Source organism: Thamnophis sirtalis, unplaced genomic scaffold, assembly GCF_051295495.1.
Source record: "Thamnophis sirtalis isolate CommonGarterSnake01/CBP01778 unplaced genomic scaffold, rThaSir2_p1.2 scaffold_10, whole genome shotgun sequence".
NCBI lineage: Eukaryota > Metazoa > Chordata > Lepidosauria > Squamata > Natricidae > Thamnophis > Thamnophis sirtalis.
In genome coordinates, this window is record NW_028261390.1 from 16,138,517 (window position 1) to 16,159,648 (window position 21,132).

Here is a 21,132-nt window from a genome sequence, read left to right on the forward strand (position 1 = left end):
TATAGACCAAATTCCAATTTCAAAATTAGTTTTTATGACAAACGTAGCAAGCATTGCAACGTTACTGCATCTTTATTAAAAAAGTGATATTTCCAGTGAGGCAGGCTACTGCAATTCCTAACATGTTTCTAACATAGCTTGTGATATTTGAAATTTTATTGTCTTTAATCTGTCTTGAGCTGGGAATAAACCCATTGACGACAGCATGGAAGTATTTGAAAGCAGAAGAGTCTGTAGCCTTGTTTTATTACTTTCGTTTAGAAAATTGTATTATTAAAAACTGCACTCTGCTCTTCATTACCAATTTTTCCTAGGGTAGCTTACACAATATAATCACAATATTTAAAAAAACCTTGAAACCAAAACAATAATTAAATGTACAATATACGTATAATAGCAGAATCACAAAGCTTCAGAAAAACGTAAACTATAAATGTTTTGTCTACTTCCAGAAAGGCAACAAGTAGCGTGCTACTGTAGTGTCCTTTCTGGGTAGAGCATTTTACTAGCTGTGTTTTACACCACAACATGTGGCTGCATCTGGAGCAGAACCTCTGAACATGACCATAAAAAAATGTAGCATCATGGGAAGAAGCAGTTTGGTCCCTTGATTAATAGACATTTAAATCTTGAGTGCTGTACAGAGTTATAAACCTGTATTCTATGGAAGTGCTGTCAATCAAAATAAGTTTCCTCAATTATTGCTCGCTGGCATTTCAGCAGTTGTGTAAGATAAGTGCTTGGGATGTGTGGACTGTGTAGTATTTTGCTTCTGCATTTTTAACTGCAATTGTACACAATTGTTCTAGCACCAATATTTATTGGCAGTATTAATAATGGCGCTCACATTTTTTCCCCAATAAAAAGTTGGGTTCTGCATCAAGATAAACTCACCTCATTAATTTTGCTCAACCTATCTTGCATAGTTTATTAATAGTGGAAGGAATAGCAGCTTCTCTTCTGGCCTTTGGCTGCTTGTTTAAAGTATCAGTTCACCATCAGAAGCAATAGAAATTGGTTTGTTCATAAATGTCGACAGGTTTCTATATCGAAGTGCAAGGACAATTAGTGTAAACTCAGATTACTAATTCCGATTCTGAATTCCGCATGCTTTGGTTTTGTGGTGTAGAATGGATTGAGATGCAGATTTCCTTCCTCTTACCTGTCTTCTTCTGTCACTTCTCTCTGCAGGGAAAAGATCCCCCTCCACATCATAGGCCCTAGATACACAAAATTACGGGACTGGCACCATGGCGTTTCAGCACGTGTCCTTAACGTCCAATGATTCGCCATGTCCTAAAATTGGAATGAGTCCTTTTCTTTCCCTTCCTCTTCCAAATGCTTTGCAAAGAAAGAAATGACAAACAAACAAACAAACAAACCCAGCTTTGAGAAAGTGTAGCCTTTTATCTATTTTTTTTTTAAATCCCATATCCATGTATTAAGAGCCGAGGTGGCGCAGTTGTTAAGAGTGCAGTACTGCAGGCTACTTCTGTTGAATGCCGGCTGCCTGCAATTTGGCAGTTTGAATTTTATCAGGCTCAAGGTTGACTCAGCCTTCCATCCTTCTGGGGTGGGTAAAATGAGGACCCGAATTGTTGGGGGGCAATAGGCTGACTCTGTAAACCGCTTAGAGAGGGCTGTAAAAGCACTATGAAGCGGTATATAAGTCTAAGTGCTATTGCTAAGTGCTATTGCTATTAAGAATGAGATGAACCTGTTCTGCTGTACAAAGCCAGCATCTCTGAAAAAAAAAATCACCATGCAGAAAACAGGAGACATAGAAAATTCATAATGACTTGAAAAAGTAGGGTGCCTTTTCTGGCAGGGAACCTGGCTCTTATGTGAAAAAGGTGCTATGTGCTAAGATAGGGAGAAAGTTACAGGAATGCCTGCTGCATTGGAAAACATGCATAATAAACTCTTTAAGCGTCATTGTGTATTTCCAATACAGCTTTGGTTTGATTCAGTAAAATCAATGTTAGTTTCTTGTGTTGGATATAGTTAATGGCAGAATGTAAATGTTTTCAAAGAGGTAATGGAAGAAGAGGGTTGTTTTCTTTTTTATGTTAGTCAATGGGTCTTAGCAATAATTGCGTTATACAGCCAGGGGTGATATTCACTTACCTTCCCTACCGGTTCGCAAATGTGCTTTTGGCAAAAAAAGGGACAAAATGGGATGCCGTACTGCCAGGGCTGGGTGGGGCCACCCACGATTTCTGCTATCGGTTTGGGTGAACCGGTCCGAACCGGTAGAATACCACCTCTGTATACAGCTCATGTTCTACTTGAGAAAAACGTTTTTCTGAAAGCATATGAAGTCTTCTGGACACAAATCGAAGTAAAAATTATATTGTAGAAGAAGCCATGTAAAACAGCAAAAGAAAATAGTATGACTTCAATGAATATAGGTTTTATTTATTATGTTTGGAGCTTCTTGTCCATTTTTGATCATGCATATTAATTTGTAATATAATGTATTATAGCAGATGCATACTCATCTAATTTATGCTTATGTGGGGCTCGAAACTACTGAATAAATATCGCATTTAATTTACTTTCTATTTTTTCTTTATACTCTTTCAAAGTTTGCACATGTAGGTACCATACATAAATTTAGTTGAAAACATTACTGGTAAAAGAAGGGGCTGCTGGACAGTGAACTTAAATGATGCATTTCCTCAGTTCATTTTTATTTTTTAACATTTAACGAGAGCTCCCATCATACGTACAAGAACTACAAGGACAAATTATTTGTTTGCATTCCTGTATGTAACAAACTCAGATATAAGCTTTGAGGGGAAATGCCCCATATATGAATATATTCTACGTAGAGTTTTCTTCTGATGTTTATTTTGTCTTTTATGATAGCAGTTGTCACTTTCTATTTGTTGACACTTTAGGGAATGTCAAACAGAGAACGGACATCTAAGGTAACTGAGTTCTTTGACATTAATAGCACATGTGCACAAAAATTACCAAATACACTAAGCAGACACATGGTTGAATTCAGAACACCAATGCCTGACTCCTTCTTATTTTACTGTACTTTACCGGTTCTTTACGAGAGAGTAAATTAGTTAACAGATGCTTTATTCTTTAAGTCATGGAATTGCTAAACTTACAAGTGTAATAAAGCCTCACTTCTCTTTACAGTGCATGTGCACCAGATTAGTCTTCAGTGAGTACACAAAATAGTGCAATGTGACACCTTGGTCTGTATTCTAATTCTCCCACCTGCTTGTGAAAATGTGTAAAATGCTATTGTGGCTTCTATTTAACAATTGTGGTGATTTTTGCTACAACGCATCCCAGATTTGAAGATTCATGCTAAGAGTGCATTTCTGTAGTTTTATGTTTAATTATAGGTTGCATATAGTTAATCCTGTATCTTTACTCAACCTTAGCTTTAGTTGTATGTTAGTGTTCTACAGTAGCATTGGGTCAAAAGCAAAGTAAGTCCATCACATTATGTTACAAAGTAAGTCCAGTACATATACATTAAAAAGCTTCTAGTTCACGAGTGTCAAACTCACGCTGTCACGTGATGTTTCGTGATCTTTTTCCCCTTTGCGGAAGTGGGGTGGGTGTGGCCTACGCATTACACATTCAGCCCAAGGGCTGCCAGTTTGACACCTCTGTTCTAGTTGGTATTTCACTTCTCTCTTAATTGACTATATAGTTTTACATACATATCTCCCCATCTGTGTTATGGGAATCATAATATTGACTTTTAGGAGTAGTGTAAAGGTATGTCCTAGTGCACATTGAACACTTGAAATGTGTTGTTATACACTATTGGATGACCCCTAGATAATTGAATCTGATTTTCTGCCATAATTGAAATAATAGTTATTAGGAGCTCCTGATATGAAAATATATTAGGGATTCTACAGGTATTAATGGGAAATATTTGGGAACACTTAATCATTGATTTCTAGGCATTGTTTTCCAGGTTAACATTTCTGCTAACTATTTAGTGCAGGGGTATCAAACTGGATTTCTTTGAGGGTCCAATTAGCATAGTAGTTCTCCACAGGCCGGCAGGTGGTGATGGTGGTGGCAGGGAGTGGTGGGAGAGACACAGGACGGACGCCTCCTGCAGCACTTTTAACAGCCAAAATGGGGCACACAGAGCTACATGCGGGGGGCCCGTGCCTCACTTTCAACCTCCACTTTGCTGACCGAAAATGGGTCTTCTGAGACCCCCTTGTGGTCCATTTTTGGCTGGCAGAGTGCTGCTGGAGGCTATGGAGGCCAAAAATGGGCTGCGCGTGGGTCCCGAGTGGCCCATTTTTGGCGGCAGAGCCACTATGGACCGGATTTAAGCACACCGCAGGCCAGATGTGGCCTGTGCGCCTTGAGTTTGACTCCCCTGATTTAGTGGAATTGAAGACGGAATTCATGGCAGATTTGGAAATTATTTTAAATCAAATTTTCCAAACTTATGTGGTGATAGACCATTTTTTTTCTTTCCAGTATTTTTATTTACAGGCCTAAGATGTAAACATATACACATGCCAAATGATGGGTAAACTTTTGTCCATGAATAATTTTTAAAGACTTAGGTTGCATAGTGCTCTGTGAAGGCTTCAGAGGATTGGTCTCTGTTTTGCATCTTTCCCTTTCAATAACTGCTGAAATCTGGGCAAACGTGAAAGAAGAAAAATTATTTGCATATTTTCTAAGGACTAAGTCTTTTTTTAATCCCAATGACCAGTATCAGGCTGCACACTGCAATATGGAAATGTTTTTTCAATGGGTACCTAGTTACTCTGCTATCATTATTTTGAGGCTTTAAGCTGTTATTTATGCTGGGTTTTTCAATGTTTAATCTTGCACTTCAGCCATGTTAACAGAAGGCAACAAATAGGCTTTACAAATTAATTTTCAGAATAATCTATGATTATTTTTTTCTGCCCACTCTTTTAAATCAGGCTAATTACCCACCTCCCCTCAAAAAAAATTTTTTAGAGTTTCAAACCACCTTAAAGATTGCATGTGTGCATGGTTTCTACTCTGAATAATGTAATACAATGTTATATCCAGGATTATTTTTAGTTCTTAGTACTATCTGACCAATAGTGCCAGATTGGATTATTGCAAATTAGTGGGGAACGGCTCAACATCTGTCTTTACCAATATGGTGCTTTCCAGATGTTTTGGAACAGCAATTTTCAGAGTTCCAAGATAGCATGATTGAATTTTGGGAACTGAAATCAGTAAAAATGCCTTCCATTCAGTATTTGGAATGAATAGAATTTGTACAAAAATTTTTATATATAACAGCAGAAGTACAAACTGAATTCTCCTTTGTTTGCCATATGCTACACTGCCATTATTGTAAAAGAACGTTTGGTTTCTGGCAATAATTACCAGAATATTTACCAGGAAAAAAAATGTGTCAGATAACTTCAGTTATGCTTCTGGTGGTTGTCTTTCATTTTTGCAGCTTTGGAGAGTCAGGAAAATATTATGCAAATCAAAAACCTTGCTAGGTTTTTTTCCCTTTGCTAAGAAAAAAAGCATGGGTTTTGCAAAAAATGGGAACATACTTTTTATTAAATGCCTATTTCTCAGTATTTACATTCTTGTTTCTTTCTCTAGTCCTGTTTTAGGTCAATCTGCCTTTTGTCATTATATGTCTTCATAGCACAAACTGTTTTCACCTCTATATCATTGCAGTTCTTCCTCCTTTCTGGCCTGATGTAACCAAGTTACCAACTTGCCACCAATATTTCTTAAGCAAAAATAATGATATTCATCAAAAGACCTGCCAGTCATGCTTCTTGCTGATGCATAAATAGTAGCAACATTGAACAAACAAAGGCATTTAAATACGTAGAGAAAAGTTTTCAGTCCTTCACACCTAGGAGAGATCAACCCAAACCTGCCACTAATTGAGTTAGGCCTAAACTTAGGGTTCTATTTTTGGAGTTAGTGGAGGTGGTAGCCAACTGTGTGTCCTCTACCATGAACATTTTCTAGGGCTAAACTGATTAATCTTTTGCTGGATGATTCCCATGCTGCATTCTTTAAAAATCTAAGATATATTTTAATGATACAGTGAAAAGCTTTAAAATCTACCCTCAATAGATCTTAGAAGGATCCTAATTCATTTTTGGTAATTCAAATCAACATTTGCTTTTATGGGAATTTGTATTAGCTTCACCACCTTAGATTTTGGACTATATTGAACTTCACATGTTTAAAAAGAACACTTAATCTTTCTCCTGGTATAGCGAGTGAGGAGAGCCCGTGTCTTAGAGGTTAATACATGTACCTAATATACAAGTAGCTCAGGTTTGAATCCCAGAAGAGTATGACTAGCTGAAATAGATCTATACTAGTCTCTCCTTATTTCTTTGTCAGTAGAACATAAATTCAACGCAAAAATAGTTTGTTCCAAAAGCGACTGCCTGTGAAAGCTCCTGGATTGGGGCTGAAAGGTGAAAACGGAAGCAGTACAGTGGAACCTTGGGTCACGAAGGCTTCTGACCACGACCAAATCGGGTGCCGACCAAAAAATCCGCTAAATGTTGCACTCTGTTTACAAATACATCCTCGGGTAGCAATCAATCACAGCCACAGCGATTTTCCCTGATACAGCGATTTCCCCTTCTGTCCCCCCTTTTTTTGTATGTGCTCCCATGCGCAGTTAGTCTTGCTTCCAGCCACAGCCAAATCGGGTGCTGACCGAAGTCCTGGAATGGATTACAGATATGACCGGAGTTCCGTCCCATAATTTGGTGGACCAGGTTACCCTGATAAAAAGCACTTAACTTCACAGAAGGTTTTGTAGCCTTTTCAAGTGATCATATGGATGATTTTTTATTGAGAAGAAAAGTTTTGATTAATGTATTATTTATAGGCTGTTACATCCAGTGACTTTACGCATCCACTCCCCCCCCCCCAAATAAAATGATTAAAACAGGAGACATTGATTCAGCCCTGACCATGTACCTTCTACTGTTTCTCAGTCTGGGGAAAGGTATTGATTTTGATCCTATACAACTTTGCTTCTGAGTTCAATACCTAATTTCATTAGGGTCTGAAGGATCCATCGCTGCATCAAACATATTCTTGGTATCACTGCATTACCATTTGAAAGGCTGGAGAGCCATTCAGTTGTTGATCAAATATGAATTTTGATTAGGCCTATATATTTATTCATTTTCCTGCCACAATGAAATCTGGATGCTTCTTCTTTTGCTGTAAGACCATGAGCATTGTAAAGAGCCATTGGATATTGTTCAGCGTCAGTTCCTCCTCAAAGATCCCCTGCCTCACCACATAGCTACAGTATTATCAATTTTAACACATGTAATTGCATCATTATTTTTTTCTTTTGTTTTTAATTTTGAAAGCCCTAAATCTTTCCGTAACCTAATTCCTCTAGGTCTTTATGTCCCAAACCATTGCTATGTCCCAGGTGCCATTTTGGTGCAGTGGTTAGAATGCAGTATTGCAGGCTGATTCTGCCCACTGCTAGCAGTTCGAGCCTGACTTGCTGAAGGTTCACTCAGTCTTTCATCCTTCCGAGGTTGGTAAAATGAGGACACAAATTGTTGGCGGAAATATGCTGGCTCTGTAAACCGCTTAGGGAGGGCTGTAAAGCACTATGAAGCGGTATATAAGTCTGAGAGCTATTACTGCTGCCATTTTTTCTTCCTTTTTTCTGATAATCTTTGTCTATGCTTTAAGTTTCAAATTCAGTTATTATAAAGCAATTTTGCCAGGAATCAGATGCAGATGGGTATAACTCTCCCTACGGATGGCTGATGCAATAATCTATTGGAGTGCACGCAGACACACACACAAACACACACCGTTTACATATTCTGGCTTTGTAGGGCACATTACATTTGTTTTCCTCTAAACCTAAGATTTTTAAAAAATAATCTGCAGTGTATTTGATGGCCCTACTATTATTGTTTTTATTCTGTCAAAAGTTGTATTTTCTGCAGTAGCTAGACTTGAAAACACAAGCACTCTGTTGTTATTAATATGAATCATATCTAGAGATCTAATGAATGGATTAGAAGCTCAGCACTCCCATTCTGAAGCTACTCCTATCTGCGAAATACCTGAAGAATTTCAACCATCCGTACCATCACCGCCACAACCACCACCACAAAGGTTGGCTCCTCTTTTGTGATTCCATCAGTTCACAGGCCACACTCATGACTAAACTTTGTTATGAAAACTCATCTGCACCATGTAGTACTATAACCATTAATAATATCTTAAGAAGTCACAAATACTCTTGATTAAGTAATTATCACATTTGAGCATTATGTTTATCATCACTTTACTACCAATTACTATTAAATTCCCCAGGCTGTGGGGAAAGCTGCAGTTGATTCTTTTTTGCATAGACACACAATAATAATTCATCTTCTTTTAACGACCCCATAATTCCTTGTGGGGTGGAGTCTGGGCAACTGAGTGGAGCTAACGGAGTGTTTTAATGTTCGGATGCCATTCCTGTCACCAATGTGGAGTTTTGTTCAGCAGATATATTCTCAGTGTGCCCAGGGAGAGAAATATCTGCCTCCACTTAGGATCGAACTCACACCCTTCTGATTGTGAGGCAAGAGCTTTACCTCTAGGCCACTGCACCATTCCACACAACAACTCTTCATATGTTTTGTGCTTATTGCATGGAAAGTCGCTAAGTGATAAAGAAGGCCAAAGGAAACATTGTGATCTTAGTTGTTAAGAAAAAAAGAGATTGTTATTTGATACTTCTCTATTGTAGGGTTAAACTGGAGACTCAAAAGTAGTACTAATGTGTCAAAGTGACATGACATGCTTTTTTTCAGATTCTGTTAGGCCAAGATGAAACAATTTTTGTTCTAGATCTAATTAGGTTTGCAATGCTGCATTTTTATTGAAACTTCCAGTATTAAAATGTAAAATAAAGCTGGGCATCATGAGGATTGCGTTATTTTATTAAGTTAATTATTGAATTGCTCACACTGATCTGAATTGTATGCATCTATTCAGTTTTGACTGTTTTAAAAGATTGGTAAAAACTCTCTGAAATGCAACAAATTTCAACGTTAGCATAGATACTAATCAGATGGTTCACCCTCAACTCAAACAATTTTTGCTATATAGCCAAACAAATGTATAGGTGTAGATTTTGAAAAAAAAATTGTTTTGAACTTTGACTTATTTTCTGATTTGGGATGGAAACAAATTTCCATGAAACAGGGCAGAAGCAAATCCAACTAGTTCTGTGACCATAGAACCTGCTCTTACTACCATTTCTTCTACCACACTATCTGGACCTAATCTTTCTGCTCCATCTTTCAGGAGGTAAATACTTTATAGTTTCTTCAATATATATTATAATATGTTCTTCATTCACTTTGTTTTTCTATTACATAATGTATTTCTATACCTGAACAACAGTTTTATTGGTAGAATTCCATAAACTATTAGGAAATATTATCCCATAATAATAATAATAATCAAATATCTGAAGGAATGTTGTGTTATTCTGAATTTGTATATGAACATTTTCAGTTTGTTGCAGAAAAATCAAATCCAGAAAGGACACACAGATAGAATCAGCTGGATTCATTAATTTCTTTATATACATAAGAATAGGTGAATAAATGTACAATACCAACAAGTGGTTCTCCTAAGTAAACACAAGGCAGGAGAGTTACAGGCAAACACAAGCAGTTAGTTTCATATCAGCAGACAAGCCCAGACAGACTGCTAGTTTTACTGCTAGTTTACTTCTCAGAGCAGCAGATTGCTTAAGTTTCTGTTTCAACTCTCTGCACAGACTCAGATCTGTTTAAGCTGCCATTGGCTGACTTAGTTGCTGTGCCTATTCATTGGCTGACCTTGTTACCATATCTCTCCCAGTCATGAATATTTTAACAAACATCAATAGGAATTATATCATTTCTAAAAGAGTAATTATACAGTAATTAAATGTCAGTTGTGGAATCAAAAATAAGATTAGTCTTTTAAATCATGTGGCACTTTCGTAGGCATAACTTAATTTTCATTTGTTCCAGTAAAGGTAATCTAAATATGGAGTTTCCAAAGATAAAAGTGCCTTCCAGATCTTGACTTAGTTCAAAACTTTAGTAGAATCAGTTTTAGTAGTACTTGGACCATGTGGGAATTCAAAGGATTTCGGCTAAACTAGGAAATTAAAAAATTACTTTGAAAGAAGGCAAACTCCTTCTGATATTGTCAAAATATTCTTGAATAGATGCCATTCAATGGATTTGTGTTGATTCAAATGTTTACCTTTTTAATATTGTTTAAATCAGGAGATAATCCATTGTAAGGAATAAAGAGCTATAAAGGTAAATGCACAATGTAGTCTATCCCAGCATTGTACCTACAGTATTGACCAAATATTTGACGAAGCTTGGGATAAATATAGCTAGTTTTGTAAAGAAGCAATTTCTTTTAATAATTATTTGAGACTCCTTGATATGATATCAAATTACATGCAAAATACATTTTCTCTAATATGTTATACCAACATACAATACAAATATTAATATTTAAGGCCAAGTCAGTTTTAAGTGTATTATAGGTCAATAGCTAATGTTAGAAAACTTTATATTCTAAATTTGTACTATAAATTTCTTTCTTCAGAGAACTGTTTATCAACAATCCTCTGGAAGCCTTACCCAAGGGTGCACCTCATCCACCTGTGACCATCCATATTCTGAGTATTAACAGCCAAGTAGCTACTCTGTCTAAAACAACATCGGTTATTGCTAGGTAGTTTCAAATCTATCAAATCGGATACTGTTTGTAAAATCATAGAGTGCATATTGTGGAAGGGATTTATCGATTATCCAGTCCAATCCCATCTGAGTGCAGGAATTCTTTACATAATTCTTAACCATGGCTATTCTATACCATTTTTAAAATCCTATTTTAGAATTATTTAAAGAGATTAAATAACGTATTTAATATCTTTAAATAAAGATATTAAGATAGCAAAATGTTTGTCAGTTAAGATAGCAAAATGTTTGTCTGTTAAGATAGCAAAATGTTTGTCACCTTGGAAAACTAAGGGATAAAACAGATAAAATTATTTTCTTTTAAATAGAATCTTGTTTGACAGGAAAGTTTTCACACTTCCCTTACAGAGATGCTCTGCATCTTTTCTGTGCCCGCAGGAGAATTTTGTGTGCCCGCAGGAGAATTTTGTGTGATAAAATGTAGAAAGGAGCATTAAAAGTCTGCTAGAGGTTTAGTAATTTTTTGTAATATTCATCCTATTAAAGGTGTTTTATTCCACCAGATGGCAGCAGTTTATTGAATAAAAAGCACAAACCTGTAGGTAGAGTATTACATAATCGTTGAGATCATATGTTTGTGGCCTTTATAGATAAAATAAAGATGTCAACACCTTCATGCAGATATAATCTTGAATAGAATAATAAATTGCTATTAAAACCATATGTTAGTATTTCATCAGTATCAATTCCTGTATAAAGAAAAAAGTTGCATATCACCTATATTTAATTTTCAGTGAAAAAAATTATCCCCCCTAGAATAATATAATTTAGTTCCTTTTTACTAATATCTGGAGGACTTTTCTGTGGCATGTCAACTGACCTTGAGAGTGGCAAGAAAAATAAAATGCACAAGTACAGTATAGGTGGTACCTTGCTCAATAGTAATAACTGTGAGAGGGATCTTGGAGTCCTAGTGGACAACCATTTAAATATGAGTCAGCAGTGTGCAGCATCTGCAAAAAAGCCAACACAGTTCTAGGCTGTATAAACAGAGGGATAGAATCAAGATCACGTGAAGTGTTAATACCACTTTATAAGGCCTTGGTAAGGCCACATTTGGAATACTGCATTCAGTTTTGGTCGCCATGATGTAGAAAAGATGTGGAGACTCTAGAAAGAGTGCAGAGAAGAGCAACAAAGATGTTTAGGGGACTGGAGACTAAAACATATGAAGAACGGTTGCAGGAACTGGGTATGTCTAGTTTAATGAAAAGAAGGACTAGGGGAGACATGATAGCAGTGCTCCAATATCTCAGGGGTTGCCACAAAGAAGAGGGAGTCAAACTATTCTCCAAGGCACCTGAGGGTAGAACAAGAAGCAATGGGTGGAAACTAATCAAGGAGAGAAGCAACTTAGAACTGAGGAGAAATTTCCTGACAGAACACTTAATCAGTGGAACAGCTTGCCTCCAGAAGTTGTGAATGCCCCAACACTGGAAGTCTTTAAGAAGATGTTGGATAGCCATTTGTCTGGAACGGTATAGGATTTCCCGCCTAGGCAGGGGGTTGGACTAAAAGACCTCAAAGGTCCCTTCCAGCTCTGCTATTGTATTGATGCATACCTTGATATGGTGCTCCTACCTGCCATATGTTGTGAAAGGATTGTAACATCTAGTGTTAGGGAAAGAAAGTGGCCCTAGGCATATCTCAGATATGGGAAAGACAACCATGATTATATTCTCTTTTATTTCCTAGAAAGTGGATTGTTTTCAGAGAAAGAAAGTACATTTGATAATCTTAAATGTGAGATTTATGTACACCATCCTTCTCCAATCTGCAGGAGGTCCATAATTTTTAGAATTCCTAGTAATGGGACCATTGCTGAGAGAATTTTGGGAATCTTTAAAATCCGGAAAGTGCTTAGGTTCGGAAAGACTGTTCTAGAAGTCCACAAGTCATAAAGTTGCCAAGGTTGGAGACTCCTGTTCTAGATCACAGGCTCTTCAATGTTTATGTTCTTAAAAAAAAACCTCCAGTGCTTTAATTATTTGCTATTACTTATTAAGCAATTAATGCAGTGTCTGCTTAAACCTAACTTTTAATTGATTAAGGTCAAGAAGACTAAAAACTCGGTCTTCTGAATTGATTGCCCCAGTTCCAAAGTTGGGGACAAATGAAGCTGATCATAAAAAGGATCCACCCATGATGAGTACTGTGGGAACTCAGACCTTTGAACCACTAGTACTTTCTCTTGCTTCTATGGAATCTACTTTGTCAGCCCAGCCTAAGAAATCTACATTGGAGCCCCCATTTACTGGCAGGTATTCATATCCTGGCATTATTAACACTTGCTTAAAAGAGTTGGAGATTCCTTGTTTATGTTATGGTTGTGTGGAACAGTTATGATAATGCAGAAGATTAGCTGCTATCTGCCTATCTTAGTTTTCTACCAAGGCAGAGATTGAAAACAGTATTTATCTTCCAAAGTATCAGCATGTTCACATACAAGTATCTCCAGTGAAGATAAAATATTAGTAAAAAAAACATACGAATGACTATTATTTCAGTAGAAATAAGTCCTTCACCAAACAGACTGAATATAACAAATCTCTTTGAAACTTAATACTAAGCAGTAGCAGCTTTACCTACAGTATATCGATTTTTTTTCCTGAGAGGGCATCATCTTGAAATTATATTTACTCCCAAGAACTTCTTAAGAGAGAGTTGCATAGTTTCATACATTTTTCTTCATTACTACTATTTTTTTTTCTGTGAGAGATAAGCTACATTTTTAAACACCTGAAGTGAATTATTCTTTAAACATGATTAACTATTGATCCAAATCACCTGAAAATAAAATGTGGTATGTTAAACTGGGGGGGGGGAGTGATCAGAGATTGTATGTTTTTTTTAAAACATACTTTTGATGAAACCTTTGTGCTGACTTCAAGCGGCAATGTAAGAATGCGAACATGTAGCTTAGATGCTGCTCTTCATTTGGGAATGATAAAAAATAAATCCCTTCATTCAAGCTACCGCACCTTAGTAAGATGGAAGAGCCTTTTTCTCCCCTATGAAAATTTCACAAAGCGTCCAGACTAATCTGTTGGTGCCTGACATCTGGCAGTAGGTAGAATCAAATCATAGGTAGGATCAGACGAGGGATGGGCTTCAAAAATTTCAGAAATGAGTTTTTTTGCTAGGTGGGCGTGGCCATGGTGGGTATGGCCTATTGGCCTCCTGCACCACAGCTGGGGGGGGGGCGTTTTCGCCTTCCCCAGGCTCTGGAGACTTTCTTCAAGCCTCTAGGAAGGTGAAAACTGCTTCCTCCCATCTCCGGCCTTCCGGAACTTCTGGGAAACCCGTTTTCCCACTCCCCAACCCTCTGCACGCGCCCTGCACTTACCTCACATCCAAGGGACAGGTGGGGTGGGTGGGGCCAGGCAGGGGTGGGATTTGGAGGTTCTTCGAACTGGCCGTAACGTTAGCTATGGGTTCTCCAAACCTGGGCAAACTCATAACATCCCACCCCTGGATCAGACCCATATCTTCTTTTACCCCACGCTGTTTTTCTGTTCAAATTCTTGCTCTTTCTCCAGCTAGCTTCCAGAAGACAGTTATTTTTCTAAATATTTGAACTGATAATCCTGTAGAGGATTTCTGAATTAAGCTGGGACTGTGTAAACTTAGACGAAGAAATATATTCACTATGGAGTTGAATAGTATAAGGAGTTGAAGACTCCTTATACTATTGTAGTGGCTCAGTGCGATTCCAATCATACACCTACTGTATATAAATAAAGGATGCTTCAGCCATCTAATGAGGATGCTTTAAATAAGTACGTATGTAACACCAGTCAGGCTGGTTTTGGGGTCATGTATTTCAATCATAATCCGTTGCACTTTTTAAATTAAAAAGAGATTACATTATTAAGATCAGTGCTTAATAATGTTCTTCAGAGCAATGCTACTCAAGCTGCAAAGCCAAGCCCATTACACATTAACTAGACACAGGTCCCACTAAATAAATTAGGAAAACTAAGACTATAAAGCTATGTTTCTAATGCTAGCCATTTGGAAGACTTCAGGCAACCTAAACTAATCAAGGAGAGAAGCAATCCAGAATTAAGGAGAAATTTCCTGACAGTTAGAACAATTAATCAGTGGAACAGCTTGCCTCCAGAAGTTGTGAATGCTCCAACACTAGGAGTCTTTAAGAAGATGTTGGATAGCCATTTGTCTGAAACGATATAGGGTTTCCTGCCTAGGCAGGGGGTTGGATTAGAAGACCTCCAAGTCCCTTCCAACTCTGCTATTGTATTATTGTATTAAATGCAATTTTCCAAAAGTGTCAAGGGTAGAAAGTATACCAGTATATAAGACTCTGACTTATACACTTGCTAACATAGGCAAATTTCAAGGTGATGTTTCTATTAAGGAACAGTTTATCAACATTTCTGGAAAAGTTGGTACCTTGGTGTGCTGCTATACCTTTCAGCGGTTTTTTTGTTGTTGTTTTTTTGAAATTGTATGCAAAACCTCTGCTTATCTACAATTATCTCAGATTCAATTTCGTTTTCTTCCCTTGGACTGAATCTTGTATCATAGGAAATTGCTATTGGAAAATCCATTGGGAAGTTGTTTAACACGTCCTCAAATGCCCTTCACTTCATTTCCAGTGGAGGCAACAACACATGTTAGGAGCAGTGCTGCTGTTACTGTATCTGCCGCTGTATCGATGCGTTCCAGGTAGACATTATTTCGGAAAGGAATATCAGAGAAGCTCAAATAGCACAGAAGGACAGAAATATGTGAGATGTAGTTCTGAGTGCTTTTAAGATAAGAAATATGTGCTAGCACTCTTAATGCAGTTAATTCACAGTGTTGGATCATGTGATAAAGTCTCAATTTATCCCCCCCCCTTTTTTGGGGGGGGATAGATCAATTAATCGTGTGATTAAGTCTCAATTTACTCCCTTTTTTCTTGGAATAGTTCAATTAATTGGATTTAGAGTAGAGAAAATTGCGGGGTTCTTGTTGCTCTCATAAATTGGGTTTTTTTTGCAGACAGTTCATTGCCTAAGCTAGATAATATCATCAGTGCCAGTCACTGAAAATTGTCTCCAGTAATATAATCTGTCACATATATGTACATATGTATATATCTGGTCTCTTCTATCCCAGTGAGTAGGATTTTATGATAATTCTGATTTTATCTTCAATTGGTTGCTCTGAACAAAAATTCAAGTCTATCACTTTTAGATTTTGTAAAGGAGTTATAATCGGGAAGTAAGGGGGAATTATTCTAATTATTTAAATGAATTCATAGAAGGTAATTGAGCAGCTTCTGTGTTTGAAATTTAAATAACTCTTTGACCTAACTTTCTAATTTTGACACACCAATTTTGCTGAAATCTGAATTATCCTGTTGGCATATAATTCTAGTTAGGCAGTCTCCGAAGCTAAGTGGGGTTGGTCCCAATTAGCGCTTCGTCAAGGGACCAGCTGGTAGCTTACCTGGGAAATTGGAAGAGGCCGTGAATTGAATCAATATATATTGAACTTAAAGCTTTCTTTATGTATTTTAATAATAGTGCAGTATTTCATGAAGTCATTAGGCCATCATACATAATTTCCAAGTTCACATTTCTCATAAACATTAATATATTTGCCAAGATTGATGTGTTTAATATGTCATAGAAAACAGGATGAGGAGACTTTTGCAGATTTAGTAAGGTTTTAGTAAGATCTAGTAAGGTTTTAGTAAGATCTTTGATTCTTTTATCCAAGATCAGGGAGCATTACTTGGTAATATACATTGATTGGTTGGTTGATTGATTGATTGATTGACTTGCAATGCATGTTAGTACCCAGGTACTAGAAAATGAAAGGCAATTTTCCTTCTCGGTTTTAGCATGAATAGCTTTCTATTTATTTCGTTATAACTAGTTTTCCTTCTATTTTCTCTTTAAATATTTACTAGACTCCCAGATCATAGTAGCTATCGTTCTCTGTTGGATGCTCTTCTCATTACTCCTATTATTAAACCCCCACTTCTGGAAAGCACAAGGCCACCAAGGAAATCTACAAGTGTTCTGGAAGTACAAAAGAAATGGAGGTAGTAAAAATATAGGAAATTGTCTCAGCCACTTCTACCTCATCCTCATCATTGTATCTAACTCACTGGCTCTTTGGATTTTTTTGAATTTCAACCCCACTTGCACTATTGCAGTAAAAGTTATACATTTCTTTTTGCTCTTCATTTTAAAAACTAAGAAAGGTATGTCACTGGTTTATTTACACAAAAACTTTTGTGCATGAGTAGCAATCACTCACTACTAGCATAGTATCTGCATCGGACTAATGGAGTGGGAGAGAAAAGTCATATTTTAATGTTAAGACTGTGCTAAAACATTTCAGTCATTATAGCAAAATGTTTTATAAATGGCTCGTGTCCATTGCTGGTACCAGTCGTGTTATTCAAATCAGGTTAATTTAAGAAATGTTAGGTTGGTGGTGGTCCTCCAACTCATTTTGAATTTATGATGTGATTCATGGCACAGGACCATTTTCCCTTATTTAAAAAGTATGACCTTTCAGTTAACTCCAAGGTGGGAAAATATTACTAGAGTGGAATCAATAGGTCTGGATTGAGGTACTGGCAGAATTCCTCCAGTGTGGAAACCACATGTTGTTCTAAAGAAGTATTCTTAGAACAGAGAGCCTTTTTTTCTCCTATTCCCCTGATATTTACTGACTTAGTCTGACTGCAATAGTTGGGAAATGGGACAGCAAATAAAAGATTATTCACACATTTGCCACCTACTCCATAAAGCGCTTCACGTTTCCTGGTGGGGTGGTGCATTTTGCTTTGTGTCATATTTTCTGACCACAGCTATGATAACATGAGAACCAACTTTTCTGGCAAGTTTTATTTTAACCAACAAAGCAGAGGTTTTGATGATTTAGATGCAGCTCACTCATTTATTGTGTCTAATAAACTAGTTCCTTGGGGACACTTGGATGATTTCACTGTTAAAATGTTTCATAAGTACATATTATTCAGATTATCAAAATGTGAGCATATAAAAGCTTACTTTGTGAAAATTTAAAAAACCTTCGTATCTTTTCCATGACCAGTAAAAAGTATCTATCTATCTATCTATCTATCTATCTATCTATCTATCTATCTATCTATCTATCTATCTATCTATCTATCTATCTATCATCTATCTATCTATCTATCTATCTATCTATCTTTATTTCTTCCTTCCTTCTTTCCTTCCTTCCTTCCTTCCTTCCTTCCTTCCTTTCTTTCTTTCTTTCTTTCTTTCTTTCTTTCTTTCTTTCTTTCTTTCTTTCTTTCTTTTATGCTGACTCTGTAGACCGCTAAGAGGGGGCTGTAAAGCACTGTAAAGCGGTATATACATCTGCTCTTGTTATATGATCCTCCCCGAATCTGAGTTCTTGTTACCTTTGAGTTAACTTCGTAATGTATGAAAATGCTACTGTCTGTATTTAATAATAGCAAGATATAGAAAACTGTGGAAGAATGAAAAACCTTTTCTACTTGTGAATTCTACTTGTCAATTATAAAATGCAACTTTGCCATGAAAGCAACACGTCAACCAAACATAAACTTTATGGCCTGTGCCTTTTAACTAACAGTTATACCTGCCATGTGCGGACAGCACATATCATATCCTTCTGACCAATGCCATATCTTCTGTAGTTTTGTATTCCTTGTTGATGGTTGCTTTGAACTGAGTGAATCTTTGAAGACTCTGAGAAACAATTCTTCACTTGCTCTTCCTGAATTTTACTGTGGACACATCCAGAAAACCTCAAGAGATGTAAATTAGGCATGCCTTTTAGATGACTGTTGCATACAAAGTTTGCGCACCCTTGGGCATACTGTGTGTTTCAAGAAAACTCTAGGTCAGGGGTCGGCAACCTTAAACACTCAAAAGAGCCACAAATGTCCTCACCAGAAGCTCCCCGTTTAATTCTGGAGCTGACCGGAAGTCTGTTTTCCCCACCATAGCCTCCTCCTAGCACAGCGTCCTTTTTCCTTTGCTGACCAGAAGTCCGGTTCCCCCACCATAGAGTCCCCTAGTACAGCATCCTTTTTCCTCTGCAGTTGTTAATCAGTTGTGTCCTTTGTTAAGTGAAACTTAGGGGTGCTTCGGGACGAGGGAGACCTGACACAGGCCATGTGGTAGGAGGGGTATGCCATAGTGTGATGAAAAACCCCAGCTGCCCCAGCCAAGCCTTGCATTGCACTGCCCATCACTTGCCACCCACAATGGTACCTTGCACCATTCTCAAGATGCAGTTGCAGAAGAAGGAGAAAACAGAAAAGAAAATATGAAATATATAAGTATATATATCCAAAAGCAAGATATAAAGTGGGGGGGGGGAATATAATTAGGATAGATTAGCGAAGATAAGGGAATAAGAAATGATATCAAATTATAGTATGGGTTTGCGGAGATACCATCCCAAGGAAACATAGACTGAGATCTGAAAGAGACACCTACAATAATAGAAAAGAAAGAGAGAAAGGAGGAGAAAATGAAAGGAAGATGGGGGAAAGAAGAAAGAGATGAGGAGAGGAGGATGGAAGGGAGAGGAAGAGAAGGAGAGAGGGTAGGAAGAGGAAGAGTAGGAGTAGGAGAAAGGTAAGGAAGGAGGAAGGGGAAGGAGAAGAAAAAGGAAGAAAGAAGGGAGGGAAGGAGAAAAGAAAGGGAAAATAAGATGGTGTTACAAAGGAGGAAAGGATGTTAAATAAAACAACTCAAACTCTATATTACAACCTATTAAATGAAATAATAAATGTATAAGAATGATAAATGTAAAAAAGAATAACAATTATGTGAATGTATATTTAAAATGGTATGTAAGAGAATAAAAAATTTTCTGGGGAGAAAAAGATACAGTTGCGCCTGCTGTCCAGCGCTTGAGGTGTTTCCTTCTGTGGACACATTCACACGACCCATCTGAAGCAGCTACCAGTTGCATCAAGCCTTGCTTTCTGGAACCTATTCATGTAGGCTTCTGAAGCCTGCAAAATCCTGGCACACTGTAGAAACCCAGGACAACGTTGAAAGACTTCAGAGACTCCACAAGAGTTCACACACAGCTTCCAAATGTTTCCCAAGTTGTGTAGGGCTTCTGAAGTCCCCCAAAAGGCGAGTGCTACTGTGGAAGTCTTTGGAACCCTGGTCTGACTTGAATCCCAAGACTTCCCAACTTTCATGAAGCTTCCAAAACCACCTGAAATTCTGTGAGACTTCCAAAGCCTTCCAAAGTTGCACTACATTGTTCTGAAGTTCTGCACAAACAGGTTCCAAGAAAGAAGACCCGACATGACCAAGCTGCCTTGGAGATGTTGTAGACACTTCTCCACAGCAGCAGAAAAACAACTGAAAATAAGCAGCATATGGTAGATCCTCAAGAGGACTGAGCAGTGGAGCAATTGCACCATTACTCAACTCATGTGTACCTTAAGAGTTGGGGTCTCCAACCCCCGATCCGTGGACCAGGACTAGTCCGCAACATGCCAGAAACAGGCCACACAAACGAGAACCCAATCCACGGAACGCAGGTAGTACATGAAACCAAGCCCCCTCCAGTCCACAGAAAAACACTCTCCATGGACCTGGTCTCTGGTGCCCTAAAAGTTGGAGACCACCGCTTTAGAGAACGATGCAAGGTGATATTTGTGAGTGGCAGTGGCAGAACTAGTGTTGAAGCAGATACCTGGTCCTGAAAGAGCTGAAAGCTACTTTAGGCTCAGTGGTATGGTTAAGTGCCACTTTATAGAGTAGGGGTGTCAAACTTGTGGCCAGCGAGTCAGATGCATCACACGCTGGCCACGCCCACCCTGGTTTTAATGAAGGGGGGTCACAACACCTCACGTGACGACGTGATTCCACAAGTTCGATATCCCTATTTATAGAGCAACCAAGCTGGAGATGGAGATAGGTAAGGGAGTTGCAGCACCCCCACCAGGGGTGGGTTTCAACCGGTTAGCGGCGGTCCCTGCGAACCGGTTGGTCAGCGAACCCGGAAGTAACTTAACTTCCGGGAACGGTGAAGGGCGCACCTGCCCGCGCTCCTTACCCGGTTTTGACGAGTTCTGCGCTTCCACGCATGCGCAGGATGCATACAGCGCCTGCGCGATCCTCCAGGAGCAGCTGGAGCATCACACAGACGCTAGTACGCATGCGTGCACTGCGCGCGTGTGCATGAGGACGCCGCCGGCCCCGTTCCAACCGAACCGGTTGGAACGGGGCGAGAAACCCACCCCTGACCCCCACCATGATTACGGTGGGCATGCTGCCAGTGCCCACATTTTGATCATGTGACTGTTACAAGGCTGTAACTTTGGGCAGCAGTC

The 21,132-nt window shown here is 38.2% G+C and overlaps 1 protein-coding gene across 6 annotated transcripts in view; it reads left to right on the forward strand.

Annotated features, from left to right (window-relative positions):
* Window positions 1-21,132, forward strand: part of PDLIM5 (PDZ and LIM domain 5) — a 150,480-nt gene that overhangs the window by 86,359 nt on the left and 42,989 nt on the right. For 2 of the 6 annotated variants that reach the window (XM_087724109.1, XM_087724110.1), the window contains 7 exons: window positions 2,904-2,933; window positions 8,023-8,139; window positions 9,220-9,324; window positions 10,636-10,764; window positions 12,842-13,051; window positions 15,339-15,479; window positions 16,714-16,848. The exons of 2 other annotated variants lie outside the window; for them this stretch is intronic. In XM_087724109.1, coding sequence (XP_087580235.1) covers window positions 2,904-2,933; window positions 8,023-8,139; window positions 9,220-9,324; window positions 10,636-10,764; window positions 12,842-13,051; window positions 15,339-15,479; window positions 16,714-16,848 — 867 coding nt within the window. Of the gene's footprint in view, window positions 1-1,191; window positions 2,558-2,903; window positions 2,934-8,022; window positions 8,140-9,219; window positions 9,325-10,635; window positions 10,765-12,841; window positions 13,052-15,338; window positions 15,480-16,713; window positions 16,849-21,132 lie in introns of those variants that run through there. 2 more of the 6 variants (XM_087724114.1, XM_087724113.1) reach the window with 1 other exon arrangement.